Genomic DNA, 14,314 nt, shown 5'->3' on the forward strand with positions numbered 1-14,314 from the left:
GGTTTACCTACATGGTTTGTATCAGGAGACCTTACAGAACACACCTGGCAGGGCCATTCACGTGCTCTGGGGCTAGCTGAGCTGGAGGTGGACCTGGAGGTGCCTCTGTTTCTATTGCTTATGGGGGGGGCGGGAAGAGAAGAAAAAAAAACTTAGAAAATAGGCCAGAGGGGATCCGCAGATAGCGGGATGGCTGTGTCGCTGAATTCCCATGTAGTCAACCACGGTTCAAGTCCCAGACATGGTGACTTAACCTCACATTGGGCGCATGTGCGTGCATGCCCAAGATCCCGAGAGGATAGTGGAGGAGAAGGGATTGTGGCGTAGCCATCCCCTGGGGGGTGATTTCTCGCCTTCTGTGTCTCTCTCTGGCGAGCGCACGCACCCTATAGCAAAAACCTCTCAAAAAAAAAAAAAGTAAAGAAAAATAGGTCAGAGGTAAGATTCTGCATCACATGATCTGGAGATCTTAAGGCATGTTGGTTGCTGCTGTTTTTTTTGTTTGTTTTTTGTATGATTTTTGCAATAGACCACGTGGGTCCTCTGTAGAGAGACAGAAAGAGAGGGAAAGTGAGGAATCAGCCCCCAGGGGGATGGCCACAGTGCAATCCCTTCTTCACTATTTTTTCTCGAGATTGTGGCCAAACATGCACACATGCTCAGTATGATTCTCAAGCCGCCAGGTCTGGGTCTCAAGCCATGCAGTTGGCCATGTGAGATTTAGGTACCTTAAACACCATGCCACCTGCTGACTCCTGTAACTTAGTTTTTTTTTTTTTTTAATGGCCAATATTTGAAGGAAATAAGTGACATTAGTTTACAGATTATTTTGCCATACTCCAAGGGAAACATCAGTAGCTCTTTCTATATGCTTAGAATGCTATTTTAAAAATAAATTATGATGAAAACCAAGAAATGAATGATTTATTCTACAAATATTTATTGAGTGCTTACTACGTGAGAGCTGTGTCCTAAGTATGTAATATTTGGACCTCTTTTCTATTTGTCAACTAATTCAATAAAAATATTTCCTGTGATATCTGTAAATGTGGTCACAAAAGCTTTTATAACTTTCTATTTCCATCTGCCAGCCTCCCCCTTGTTTTTTGTTTTTTCACTTTTTTTTTTTCAAGTTCTTTTATACATTCAGTCACATTATTTAGCTTGCAAAGTGAATATTCCAACATGTGTGCATTTCTCCTCAGTCCAGTTGATAATACTGTAAAGTTATCTTCAACAGATAACACCCCATTTCTTTGTCCCATTAATGCTATGCCTATTTTTCTCCTTAATGTCCTTCCTCAGACTCTATTCTTAATTTGACCAGAGAGGAACAGAGCGAAAGCCGGTATTCACAACAATTTACTGTGTTTCTATATCCTTTATAGTCATTCAGTTTCGGTCATAGAGTGCAGACACTCGGTATATATTAAGTGGGGACATACAATGTCTCTCCCACATTCATTTTTTTAAAATATAACTTGCTAGAACATGCATATGCCCTTGGGGAATGGTCATACCGCACTCCCTTCTCCATTTCTTTCTTTTTTTTTTAAGAATTATTTATATTCATTTTTTTAAAATATAACTTGCTAGAACATGCATATGCCCTTGGGGAATGGTCATACCGCACTCCCTTCTCCATTTCTTTCTTTTTTTTTTAAGAATTATTTATTTCACTTTTATTCATTCATTCATTTTATTTTTTTAAATGTGACCAGAGAGATACACAGAGAGTGAGAGAAAGAGGGAAAGTGAGAAAGCAAGCCACCAGGTCCAGGACTTGAACCGTGGTCAGCCATGTGGGAGTGTCCAGTGCCTTAACCACCACGCCACCTGCTGGTTCCATCCCTTCTCCATTTCTTCTCTCAGGATCTTGGGCACACATGCCCCTGTGCCCAGCGTGTTTCTCAAGACACTGGGTTTAGGACCTGAACTACACACCTGGCCGTGCAGAATCCAGCCACTTTAACCGGCAGGCCACTGGTCCCATTGCTGCTGTTGGTTTCCTGCCTGTTCCTGCCCTTAATATGTGCCCCACCTTGGGGCTGGCAGGTGGTGTGGTGGTTAAGGCACTGGAATTCCACATGGCCGACTACAGTTCAAGTCTCAGATCTGCTGGCTCGCTTTCTCCTTTTTCCTTTCTTTCTCTGTCTCTCTCTAGTGAGCATATGGGTCCTTTAGCAACTTAAAAAATAATAACAAAAATAATTATTTTTTTGTTTGTTTCAAGAGAGCTTTTTTTTTTAAATTTCATTTTATTTATTTATTCATTTATTTTAATTTGACGAGAGAGAGAGAAAGTGGGAAAGCAAGCCACCAGGTCTGGGACTTGAACCGTGGTCGACCATGTGGGAGTGTCCAACACCTTAACCATCACGCCACCTGCTGGTCCCTCAAGAGAGATTTTTGCTCTAGGGCACATGTCCTTGCCAGAGAGACAGAAAGGGAGAACTCATTCCCCAGGGGCGATGGCCACACGGCAGTCCATTTTCCTCCAGTCTCCTCGGGATTTTGAGCACACGTGCCTATGCACCCGGCATGAGTTTCAAGCCACTGGACTCGAACTGCAGTCGACTGCGTGGGAGTCCAGCGACATAACCTTTATACTGTATGTTGGTCGCATAAATCTGAAAAAAAAAAAAAATACTGCCCAACCTCATCTAATAGATTCCCTACCCTGGTGTCTCAGTATGCATGAGTGACCCACACCTGCCACCTGCAGCCTCTGTCCCATCCCAGTCCCCCAACACCTGGCCCAGTGCCCTGCTTCCTCCCTGATCCGTCTCCTCTCTTCAACCCCCCTCCCTCTCAGTCTGCTCCCCGGAAGCAGCAGAAGGTTGTCTTTTCGAAATGTAAATCTCGACATTTCATTCTCTGATCGCGGTGGAAATTAAATCGGGAAAATTCACAGTCAAGTCGGGGGAGAGAGATTAAATTATCAGGAAAAAATAACATAAATCAGTATTTCGTTGAGTGCGCTGAGGTGAAGAATACTGGGGTAGAAGATGAACTTGAAATGGGTCATAGTCGGGGAGGCCTGGCTAGACAGCAGCTGGGGCCCAGGCCTGGAATGCAGAGCAGGTGAGGGGGTCCTGAAGCAGAGCGACAGGACAGGCCTGCCCTCAGGGTTCAGGGCCTTACCCAGGTAAGCAGATGGTCTGCGATAAACAGAAGATGAAAGTGATTTTTTTATTGGGGTCATCAGGTGACGTGGTGGTTAAGGCTCCTGACTCCCTTATGGCTGACTGTGGTTCAAATCCTGGATCCGGCAGCTTGCTTTCTCACTTTTCTTCTCTGTGTCTCTCTCTGGTAAAAGCACATGCCCGATAGCAAATTTTAAAATGATGATAAATAATATTAAATAAATCTTTTTTAAAAAGTTATTTCGGTTGGGACCAGCAGATGGCATAATGGCTAAGTCACTGGACTCCCATGTAGTAGAATGGAGGAGAAGGGATTGCGGCGTGGCCATCCCCCCGGGAGGGGGGTGATTTCTACTTTCTGTCTCTTTGTCTCTGTATTTCTGGCAAGTGCATGTGCCCTATAGCAAAAATGTCTCCAAAAAAAAAGTGATTTCGGGACCACAGATGGTGTGTTGGTTACGATGCTGGACTCTTACGTAGTTGACTGCAATTCAAGGCGTAGACCTGGTGGCTTCTAACTCTTGCCGAGTGCATGTGCGTGCATGTCCAAGATCTCGAGAGGAGACTGGAGGAGAAAGGATTGCAGTGTGGCCATCCCCCCTGGAGGGTGACTTCTCACTTTCTGTCCCTCTATCTCTCTCTGTCTCTCCAGTGAGCACACGTGCCCTGTAGCAAAAATCTCTTCAAAAATAAACGACCCACACTGGGCGTGTGTATGTGCATGCCCCAGGTCGGTACAGGATGGAACAGTGAAGGATAAGGGATTCCGCATGACCACACCCTGTTGGGGATGTGTCCTCTCTCCACCTGTCTCTTGCAACTGTGTGCACCTTCTGGCAAAATTAAAAGACTGAAAACATGGGGCCAGCAGGTGGCATGGTGGTTAAGGGCACGGGACTCCCACGTGGCCAGCTGTGGTCTGAGTCCTGGACTGGCGGCTTGCTTTCTCACTTTCTCTCTCTTGCTCTGTCCCTCTCTGGTCTAAATGAATGAATGAATGAAAGGAAGGAAGGAAATGAAATAAAATAATTAAAAATGTTAAAAAGACCGTAAACATGTAGAATGAACACAGTATGAGTGGGCAGCAGGTGGCATGGTGGCTCAAGGCGCTGGACTCCCATATGGCTGTCCATGGTTTGAATCCTGAACCTGTCAGCTTGGTTTCTCACTTTCCCTTTGTCTCTGTCTACATCTGGTTATACTAAAAACAAAATGATAATCAATAAAATAAAAATTCTTTTTAAAAATATTATATCTAACTTTATTATTATTACTTTTATTTTTTAATTTGACCAGAGAGAAAGAGAAAGCAAAAGTGAGAAAGCAAGCTACAAGTGCCTCAACTGCCACACCACCTGTAGGCCCCTAAAAAATTAATTAAAAAAAAAAAAGAATGAGGGGCCCGGCAGGTGGCGTGGTGGTTAAGGTGCTGGACACTCCCACATGGCCTACCATGGTTTGAGTCCCAGATCTGATGGCTTGCTTTCTCACTTTCCCTCTCTCTCTGTGTATGTATTTCTCGCTGGTCAAATTAAAAAATAAATGGATGAATAAATAAAATTAAATAAAAAATTAAATAACACTTTTTTTAAAAAAGTAAGATTTAATAAAGTTAAATCATCTAAAAAAGAAAACAGACAAAAAAGAAGGAATACAGTGTGATCAGGGAAACCCCTCTGGGAGGTGACATTTGAGTTGTAACCCCAGCTAGAAAGGTCCAGCCCTGGGACCAGCAGTTGGCGTAATGGCTACGTTGTTGGACTCCCATGTAGTTGACTGCAGTTCAAGTCCCAGACCCGGTGGCTTAAACTCACGCCGAGCACGTGTGCGTGCGTGCTGAAGATCCTGAGAGGAGGATGGAGGAGAAGGAATTGCGGCGTGACCATCCCCACTGGGGGGTGATTTCTCGCTTTCTGTCTCTCTGTCTCTCTCTGTCTTTCTGGCGAGCGCACGCGCCCTATAGCAAAAGCCTCTCCAAGAGAAAAAGAAAGGTCCAGTTGTGTGAAGGGTATTCCGGGCAGCAGGGAGAGGCAGTGCTAAGGCCGTGGGGTCAGGTTATTAGCTTGGTGGCTTTTCTGGAAGTTCGTTGAATGCATACGTGTCTGTCACCACGGCAGGTGTTCGTGGACACCGTGGGACTGCCAGACACCTACCAGGAGCGGCTGCAGCAGCGCTTCCCCGGGATCGAGGTGACAGTGAAGGCCAAAGCCGACGCCCTGTTCCCCGTGGTCAGTGCCGCCAGCATCTGCGCCAAGGTCAGTCCCTCCCCAGCATGGGCCATGGCCACTTCCCATGATGCCCTGGGGCGGGGTTAGATATGGCCGCCACGGGGGAGGATGATCATGGGTCTCTGTCCTGCGCACAGGTGGCTCGCGACCAGGCCGTGAAGAACTGGCAGTTTGTGGAAGAGCTGCAGGATTTGGATGTCGATTATGGCTCGGGCTACCCCAATGGTGAGCGGGTGGTGGTCTGGGGGTCGGGGAGATGTCTCGGAGGCTGTCTCCCCAAACTGAATCTTTTTTTTTTTTTCAAAGAATTATTTTAATTTTTTTTCTTTATTCCTTTTTTTTTTTTTTCCGGAGAGGTTTTTGCTATAGGGCACGTGCGCTCGCCAGAGAGACAGAGACAGAGAGACAGAAAGCGAGAAATCACCCCCCAGGGGGGATGGCCATGCTGCAGTCCCTTCTTCTTTCTCCTCTTGGGATCTTGGGCACGCATGCACCCGCGCTCGGCATGAGTTTAAGCCAGCGGGCCCAGGACTCGAACCATGGTCGACTACATGGGAGTCCAGTATTCATTTTTATTTTTTTTTAATTTTGACCAGAGTGGGACAGATTAAGAGAGCGAGAACGTGTGAAAGAAGGCCGCCAGGTCTGGGACTCGAACCATGATCGACCATGTGGAGTCCAGTGCCCTTATACATCAGGCCACCTGCGGGCACCCCCAAACTGAATCTTGAGCACATCCACCAGGTTCAGGACTCAAACCACAGTCTCATTTTTATTTTTTTTTAATTTTGACCAGAGTGGGACAGATTAAGAGAGCGAGAACGTGTGAAAGAAGGCCGCCAGGTCTGGGACTCGAACCATGATCGACCATGTGGAGTCCAGTGCCCTTATACATCAGGCCACCTGCGGGCACCCCCAAACTGAATCTTGAGCACATCCACCAGGTTCAGGACTCAAACCACAGTCGGCCATGTGGGAGTATGCCACCTTAATAACTAAGCCACCTCTTGGTCCCTTTAAACTGCATCTCTTTTTGGGAACCAGCAGTTAGCGTAATGGCTATGTCGCTGGACTCCCACGTAGTCGACTGCGGTTCGTGTCCCGGACCCGGTGGCTTAAAACTCACGCCGGGCGCATGTGCGTGCGTGCCCAAGATCCCAAGAGGAGAATGGAGGAGAAGGGATTGCGGCGTGACCATCCCCCCTGGGGGGTGATTTCTCGCTTTCTGTCTCTATGTCTCTCTCTGTCTGTCTGGCAAGTGCATGCGCCCTACAGTGAAAATCTCTCAAAAAAAAAAAAAAAACTGCATCTCTTTTTTTTTTTTTGTGAGATTTGTAGGAGGCTAGCAGGTGACATGGTGGTTAAAGCAGTGGACACTCAAACATGGCTGACTGCAGTTCAAGTCCTGGACCTGGTGGCTTGCTTTCTCACTTTCTCTCTCTTTCTCATTCCTATTTTGTTCCTCTCCGGTCAAACTTAAAAAAAAAAAAAAAAAAAAAACCATAAAGTTTAAAATAAATTTTTTTTTTCTTCTTTTTGGAGTTTAAGTCACTGGGTCCGGGACTCGAGCCGCGGTTAACTACGTGTGAGTCCAGCGACATAGCCATTACGCTAACTGCTGGTCCCTAAAAAAAAAATTCTTAAAAAAAAAAAAAACACAGAAACTCACACTGTGCACATGTGTGTATATGTGTCCAAAATCCTAAGAGGAGAATGGAGGAGAACGGATTGCAGTGTGGGCATCCCCCCTGGGGAGTGATTTCTCACTTACTTTTTCCCTCTTCCAGTAAGCACACATGCCCTAGAGCAAAAATCTCTCCAAAGAAAAAATTATTTGCTTAATTTTAGTTATTACTGTTTTTTTCATTGGACTGGAGGGCTGGTACCGTGTACAGGTCTTGAACTGTGGTTGGCCATGTGGGTGTCCAGTCCCTTAACCACCACGTCATCTGCCGGTTCCCTTAAACTACACCTTGACCACTCTCTACCGGGCTGAGTGGGCTGCACTATTTATGCAAAGGTCGTGGGGCAGGAATATGCCTGGCACCGGGAGGGGCCCCAGGGCTCCAGAGAGGGAGCCCTGGAGGTGAACGCGAGACTCAGGCTGTCCCCTTTGCCACCCTAGATCCCAAGACGAAATCGTGGCTGAAGAAGCACGTGGATCCCGTGTTCGGCTTCCCCCAGTTCGTCCGGTTCAGCTGGCGCACGGCCCAGGCCATCCTGGAGAAGGAGGCGGAAGCTGTTACTTGGTGTGTGGTCCCCAGGGTACTGCCCGGAAGGAGGGCAGGAGGCCAGGGCTCAGCCCTGCCTGGGGTGGGGGCCCTGCTCTGGAACTGGTCGGCATGGTCACCCGTCTCCCACAGGGAAGACTCGTCACCCGAGGAGCAGGAAGGACCCGGGAGGATCACCTCCTACTTCTTCCAGGAAGGCCCTCGCACCCGCCCCCGCCCTCTCCACCGTTACTTCCAGGAGCGTGGCCTGGAGTCAGCCACCACCCTGTAGGGGCCAGCCTGGACCCCTCCACCACCCCCACACCCTCTTTCCTCCTGGCCCCCCAACAGCAATTAAAGTTCAGGGAGGGACCAAGCCAAGGGATCGTGCTTTGGGGGCAGAGGTGGTCAGAAGCTTTCGGTTCAGCTGGGCCAAGTGCCCAGAGCTGCTGCTTTTTGGAACTGGAACTGAATGGTCAGTGGCTTTGCGGTCTCCAGTCTCGGGCTCCTTTGGACTCTAGGCATGTACCACCATGCCTGACCTTTAGGTTGGATTATTATTTTTTTTAGTTTTTCTTTAGGACGCTTATCAGAGAAAGACAGAGACACAGAGGGAAGGTGTGAAATCACCTGCTTGGGGGCCTTACTGCAGCCCCTTCGCCATGCTCCCTTCAGGATTTTGGCCACACCCACATATGTGCCTGGCATGTTTTTCAGACCACCGGATCCAGGACTTGAGCCACACCATTGGCCACGTGGAATCCAACAACCTTATTTTTTTTTTTTTTTTTTTTTTGAGAGTTTTTTTTTTTTTTTGGAGAGATTTTTGCTATAGGGCGTGTGTGCTCGCCAGACAGACAGAGAGAGACATAGAGACAGAAAGCGAGAAATCACCCCCGCAGAGGGGATGGCCACGCTGCAATCCCTTCTCCTCCATTCTCCTCTCGGGATCTTGGGCATGTACGCACACATGCCCGGCATGAGTTTTAAGCCACTGTGTCCAGGACACGAACCGTGGTTGACTACGTGGGAGTCCAGCGACATAGCCCTTACTCCAACTGCTGGTTCCCGAGAGGTTTTTTTTTTTTTTTTTCCTGGGAGGGGGAGAGGTTTTTGCTATAGGGCACGTGCACTCACCAGACAGACAGAGAGAGACAGAGACAGAAAGCGAGAAATCACCCCCGCAGAGGGGATGGCCACGCTGCAATCCCTTCTCCTCCATTCTCCTCTCGGGATCTTGGGCACACATGAACATGCGCCCGGCGTGAGTTTTAAGCCGCTGTGTCTGGGACTCAAATTATGGTTGAAAACATGGGGGTCCAGCGACATAGCCATTACGCTAACTGCTGGTCCCTGTTTTTTTTTTTTTTTTTCATTTACCAGAGAGCACATGCCAGAGACAGAGAAGGAGACTGCACCTCCCTCTGGAATATGGTCATGTCACAATCCCCTCTCCATTTCTCCATGCTGTTGGGCTTTGGGGCACACACACACACACACACACACACACACACGCCTGGCTTGTTTTCTCAAGACTCTGGGCAGCATTCAAACTCCAGCTGTCCATGAGGGATCTGCTTCCCCGTGCACAATGGTGCTTAACCTTAACCTCTGTGCTACCGGGCTGGCCCAATTGTTTTCTCATTGTCACTAACTTACCGTGCCCAGTTTGTAAATTACACTTTAGCAGAGGTCCATCCATATAGGGAAATTCAACAGCCCTCCCGTCTTCACGGTGGATGTGGTCCAGACCCCCCTTACGTGTCCGAAACATCGCTCAGGTTGGCCCAGCAGTCAAAACCAGGCTTCCTGTGTAGCCTCCAGACTCCCAAGCAGTGGTTTTTCCTGTATGCCACCACGTCTGGACTATAGTTGATTCACATTGATTTCCTATCCAGCCCTCCTCTTCCTCGGTGGTCACCCCACTTTGCTTTGGGGGAGCCAGCCCCTCCCTCATTCTCAGCCCACATGGTTCAGATGGAGCTGACCCTTCTCATAGGCTTAGCGGCACAAGCCTACACTCCAGGTCAGCCCAGCGTGAACACAGCATCCCCCAGGCACAGTGATTGGTTCGGTGATGCTTGTGAGGAGGCTGGGTCAGTGACAGCCAGCCTGGGAGACCTGGCTGCGTTTCCAGAGAAACTGACATCTCTGACCACTGGCATCGTGGAACTGTTAGTGCATGTTTCCCGCTGTTGGGAGAGTCTTAGGATATGAGGGAGAAAAGATACAGATTTTTTTTTTTGAGAGGTTTTCGTTATAGAGCACGTGTGTTTGACAGAGACAAAAAAACAAGAAATCCCCTAGCGGGGATGGCCATGCCTTAATCCCTTCTCCTCCATTCTCCTCTGCGGATCTTGGCCACGTATACACACGGCCTGAGTTTAAGCCGGGTCCAGGACTCGAACTGTGCTCAACTACATGGGAGTCCAGCGACATAGCCATTACGCCACGTCTGGTCCTGGGACTTCCATTCTGTCTTCCCTGGTAACAAGGAAGGAATGAGCCTAAAGTATACTACTTATTTCAGTGGTTTTGTTTTGTGTTAGGTTTTTGCTGTAGGGCAGGTGCACAGAGACACAGAGGACTTCCGGGTCCAAGACTCGAACCGTGTCGGAGTCCAGCTTCCTAACCACCACGTCACCTGCTGGCCGCTATCACTTTCTGGCAATTCTACTTCCCCAAGAAGCAGGCGGACCAGTGCTCTTAGCTGACTTTATTCACCCGGGACAGGGAAACGTGAGCGGGAGCTGCGTGGCTTCTTGGCTAACTTTGGGGAAAGGGGAGAGTTTCTGGAGTCACGTGGAAGAAGGGCGGGACACTGGGAACTAGAATCCAGAGGGACAGGGGTGGCGCCCGGGGTGTCCCGAGGGGCTGGGCTTGTTAAGTGCCCCGTCTCCCGCTCAAGGCCAGGTGTCCGCTAGGGGACCCTCCCGCTCCCGCTTCCACTTGGCCCAGCAGTCAAAACCAGGCTTCCTGTGTAGCCTCCAGACTCCCAAGCAGTGGTTTTTCCTGTATGCCACCACGTCTGGACTATAGTTGATTCACATTGATTTCCTATCCAGCCCTCCTCTTCCTCGGTGGTCACCCCACTTTGCTTTGGGGGAGCCAGCCCCTCCCTCATTCTCAGCCCACATGGTTCAGATGGAGCTGACCCTTCTCATAGGCTTAGCGGCACAAGCCTACACTCCAGGTCAGCCCAGCGTGAACACAGCATCCCCCAGGCACAGTGATTGGTTCGGTGATGCTTGTGAGGAGGCTGGGTCAGTGACAGCCAGCCTGGGAGACCTGGCTGCGTTTCCAGAGAAACTGACATCTCTGACCACTGGCATCGTGGAACTGTTAGTGCATGTTTCCCGCTGTTGGGAGAGTCTTAGGATATGAGGGAGAAAAGATACAGATTTTTTTTTTTTGAGAGGTTTTCGTTATAGAGCACGTGTGTTTGACAGAGACAAAAAAACAAGAAATCCCCTAGCGGGGATGGCCATGCCTTAATCCCTTCTCCTCCATTCTCCTCTGCGGATCTTGGCCACGTATACACACGGCCTGAGTTTAAGCCGGGTCCAGGACTCGAACTGTGCTCAACTACATGGGAGTCCAGCGACATAGCCATTACGCCACGTCTGGTCCTGGGACTTCCATTCTGTCTTCCCTGGTAACAAGGAAGGAATGAGCCTAAAGTATACTACTTATTTCAGTGGTTTTGTTTTGTGTTAGGTTTTTGCTGTAGGGCAGGTGCACAGAGACACAGAGGACTTCCGGGTCCAAGACTCGAACCGTGTCGGAGTCCAGCTTCCTAACCACCACGTCACCTGCTGGCCGCTATCACTTTCTGGCAATTCTACTTCCCCAAGAAGCAGGCGGACCAGTGCTCTTAGCTGACTTTATTCACCCGGGACAGGGAAACGTGAGCGGGAGCTGCGTGGCTTCTTGGCTAACTTTGGGGAAAGGGGAGAGTTTCTGGAGTCACGTGGAAGAAGGGCGGGACACTGGGAACTAGAATCCAGAGGGACAGGGGTGGCGCCCGGGGTGTCCCGAGGGGCTGGGCTTGTGAAGGGACCCGTCTCCCGCTCAAGGCCAGGTGTCCGCTAGGGGACGCTCCCGCTCCCGCTTCCACTCCCGCTGCCCGCAGCCCCCTCCCGCTGCCTGCAGCGTCCAGGATCCCGCGGCGGCGGCGGCGGCGGCGGCTCGGGCGCCCAGAGGGAGCTTCCCGGACCCGCCGCCCGGGTCTGGGACGCGGCTGCACCGAGGTGGAGATATTGAGGCAGTGAGGGGCGCCAGGAGGTGCCACTGACACGTCGTGGCCCAGAGTCGAGCGACAAAGATCCGCACCGTCAGCGAAGGTCTAAGAGAAAGGGCAGAGCGAAAGCGCCAGTGGGCGGGGTCACTGCACTGGGCGGGGCCTTTGCAAGGGGAGCGTCCAGGACCTTCTAGGAAGGCGGAATCAGTTTGGGAGTGCAGGAGCTCTGCAGACTGGCCGGGGACGGCAGGGAGGGCGAGTCAGGACCCTGGGGTGCAGGACGCGGTGTGGAGTGTCTAGGTCGCCTACCTTCTGCCCTGTGCTCACCTGCCCATAGGTACGGCAGCCAGGCACGGCAGCCGGGCCCGCAGCCTCTCTTTTCTGGAAGTGGGAGCCAAGTCGGGCCGCAGGTGCTAGCGGCTTCGCAGGTGGCGTACCTGGGGATGGCGAGGAGAGTAGGCGGCTGAAGACTCCGCAGCCAAGTTGGAGCGGGATTACCACTTTTCCAGGTTTCACCTCGTTTATATGCAGCAGGTCCAGGGCGCGCCCCATCCACTCCATAACTCATTTCTCTGCATCCCATAATTCTTTTTAACAAATTATTTAATTTTATCTTTAAATTTTTAGAGTTTTTTGCTATAGAGAGCATGCGCTGGCCAGAAAGCGAGAAATCACACACCCCCGGGTGGGGGGGGATGGCCATGCCGCAATCCCTTCTCCTCCATTCTTCTCTCGGGATCCAGGGCTCGCACACCTACCCGCCATGAGTTTAAGCCACCGGGTCCGAGACTCGATTTGTGGTCGACTACATGGGAGTCCAGCAACATGCCCAAAACGCCAACTGACTGGCCCTTCAGTTTTTAAAGAATTATTTTATTTATTTACTTATTTATTTATTTTAGTTTAACCAGAGAGAGAAAAAGTGAAAAAGCAAGCCATTAGGTCCGAGACTCGAACTGCATACAGCCATGTGGAAGTCAAGCACCCTTAACCCTTAGTTTTTTTTTTTAAAGAGATCTTTCCTATAGGGTGTATATATTCGACAGAGAGAAAGTGAGAAATAATTCCCCAGGGGAGGGGGATAACCATGTCCCTGCTGCATTCTCCTCTGGAGATTTTGGGCACACATGCACACGTGTCCCTTGTAAGTTTGAAGCCACCAAGTCTGGGACTCAAACTGCAAATAGACATGTGGGAATCAGACGTAACCATTACGCCATCTGTTGGTCCCGATTATTATGATTTTTAAATTGGTACAAGACACATGGGCTCGACAGAGACAGAGGGAAAGTGAGAAAGCAATTCATTGGGAGCCGTACTCGAACTGTTGTTAGCCATGTGGCAATCCAGCGCCTTAACTACCACCCTTCTTGCTGCTTCCCCATCCCATATTCTACCAGCCCTTTCCACTCATATCCTGGGGCCACGTCACACCTGGTTTTATTGCTAACCTCAGACCCTGTGTTCCAGGCCAGCCCCTCTATATTCAGACCCTGCAACTTCTTTTGGCCTTCAAGAGGTCCCGCCCCTTTAAAAGCCTTAATCTCCTGGAAGGCCACGCCCACGAGCTGCCATCCTAATAGCCTAGGGCTTCACAGGCCTCGCCCCCTTTGATCCTTTAGACCTTGACTTCAATGGGATCAGGCCACGCCCCTTCAGCCACAAGGCCCAATCACAGCCCGCCCGCGGCCCCGCCCAAACAGGCCCCGCCCCCAAGCCCCTCCTCTCTTACCAGGCCTGGCAGAGCTCCGCACAGAGCGGCTGCTCCTGGTGGACCCCCAGCAGCACCAAGCGGAAGCGACTGCGGAGGGCAAGTTGCAGGTGTCCCAGGAAGGATTCGCACCTGGAATTTGAAGAGACAGGGCTGGATGGGTCAGGATCCGTGGAAGGTTCTGATTCCCAACTCTGTCTACTGGGGCAAATTATGAGAAAATGCTGGTGGGTGCTGTGCTTACCTGGGGTTTGGGGTCCCACAGCGCTCCGGGGAGATCCCAGGGCCAGATGCCTCCTGGGTGTCCACCTCTTTGAGACAACACGGTCCCGGCAAGGGGGATCCCTGTGAGTCAGGGTCTTGGATCTTCAAGTAAGGTTGGGGAATCGAGACCTGGAGGTCTTCTGAACAAGGGAGACTCCAATTACATCCGTCCCCCCAAACATAAAACTTAAAAGCACGTTGCTTTGGGACCAGAAGATGGCGTAATGGTTATGTCGCTGGACTCCCACATGGTTGACCGTGGTTCAAGGCCTAGACCAGGAGGCTTGAAACACTCTGGGCACATGTGCAAGAATGGAGGAGAAGGGACTGTGACATGGTTATCCCCCCGAAGAATGATTTCTCTCTTTCTGTCTCTCCCTGTCTCTTTGGTGAGTGTACATGCCTACAGCAAAAATCTCTCTGGGACCAGCAGTTAGTGTAATGGCTATGTCGCTGGACTCCCACGTAGTTGACTGCGGTTCGCGTCCCGGACCCGGTGGCTTAAAACTCATGCC

The 14,314-nt window shown here is 50.3% G+C and overlaps 2 protein-coding genes across 2 annotated transcripts in view; one reads left to right on the forward strand and one right to left on the reverse strand.

The window, feature by feature from the left end:
• RNASEH2A (ribonuclease H2 subunit A) overlaps positions 1-8,293 on the forward strand; it is a gene marked incomplete in the record, with an annotated part of 9,954 nt that extends 1,661 nt beyond the window's left edge. Inside the window, 4 exon segments of the mRNA XM_014592628.2 lie at positions 5,264-5,401; positions 5,512-5,599; positions 7,500-7,623; positions 7,738-8,293. Of these exon segments, the coding sequence (XP_014448114.1) occupies positions 5,264-5,401; positions 5,512-5,599; positions 7,500-7,623; positions 7,738-7,876 (489 nt within the window).
• Positions 8,294-11,518: 3,225 nt separating this feature from the next.
• RTBDN (retbindin) overlaps positions 11,519-14,314 on the reverse strand; it is a 10,236-nt gene continuing 7,440 nt past the window's right edge. Inside the window, 5 exon segments of the mRNA XM_006161031.2 lie at positions 11,519-11,929; positions 12,152-12,187; positions 12,189-12,261; positions 13,557-13,667; positions 13,780-13,939. Coding sequence (XP_006161093.1) covers positions 11,519-11,929; positions 12,152-12,187; positions 12,189-12,261; positions 13,557-13,667; positions 13,780-13,939 — 791 coding nt within the window.

Source organism: Tupaia chinensis, unplaced genomic scaffold (genome assembly GCF_000334495.1).
Source record: "Tupaia chinensis unplaced genomic scaffold, TupChi_1.0 Scaffold138060_1, whole genome shotgun sequence".
Taxonomy (NCBI): domain Eukaryota; kingdom Metazoa; phylum Chordata; class Mammalia; order Scandentia; family Tupaiidae; genus Tupaia; species Tupaia belangeri.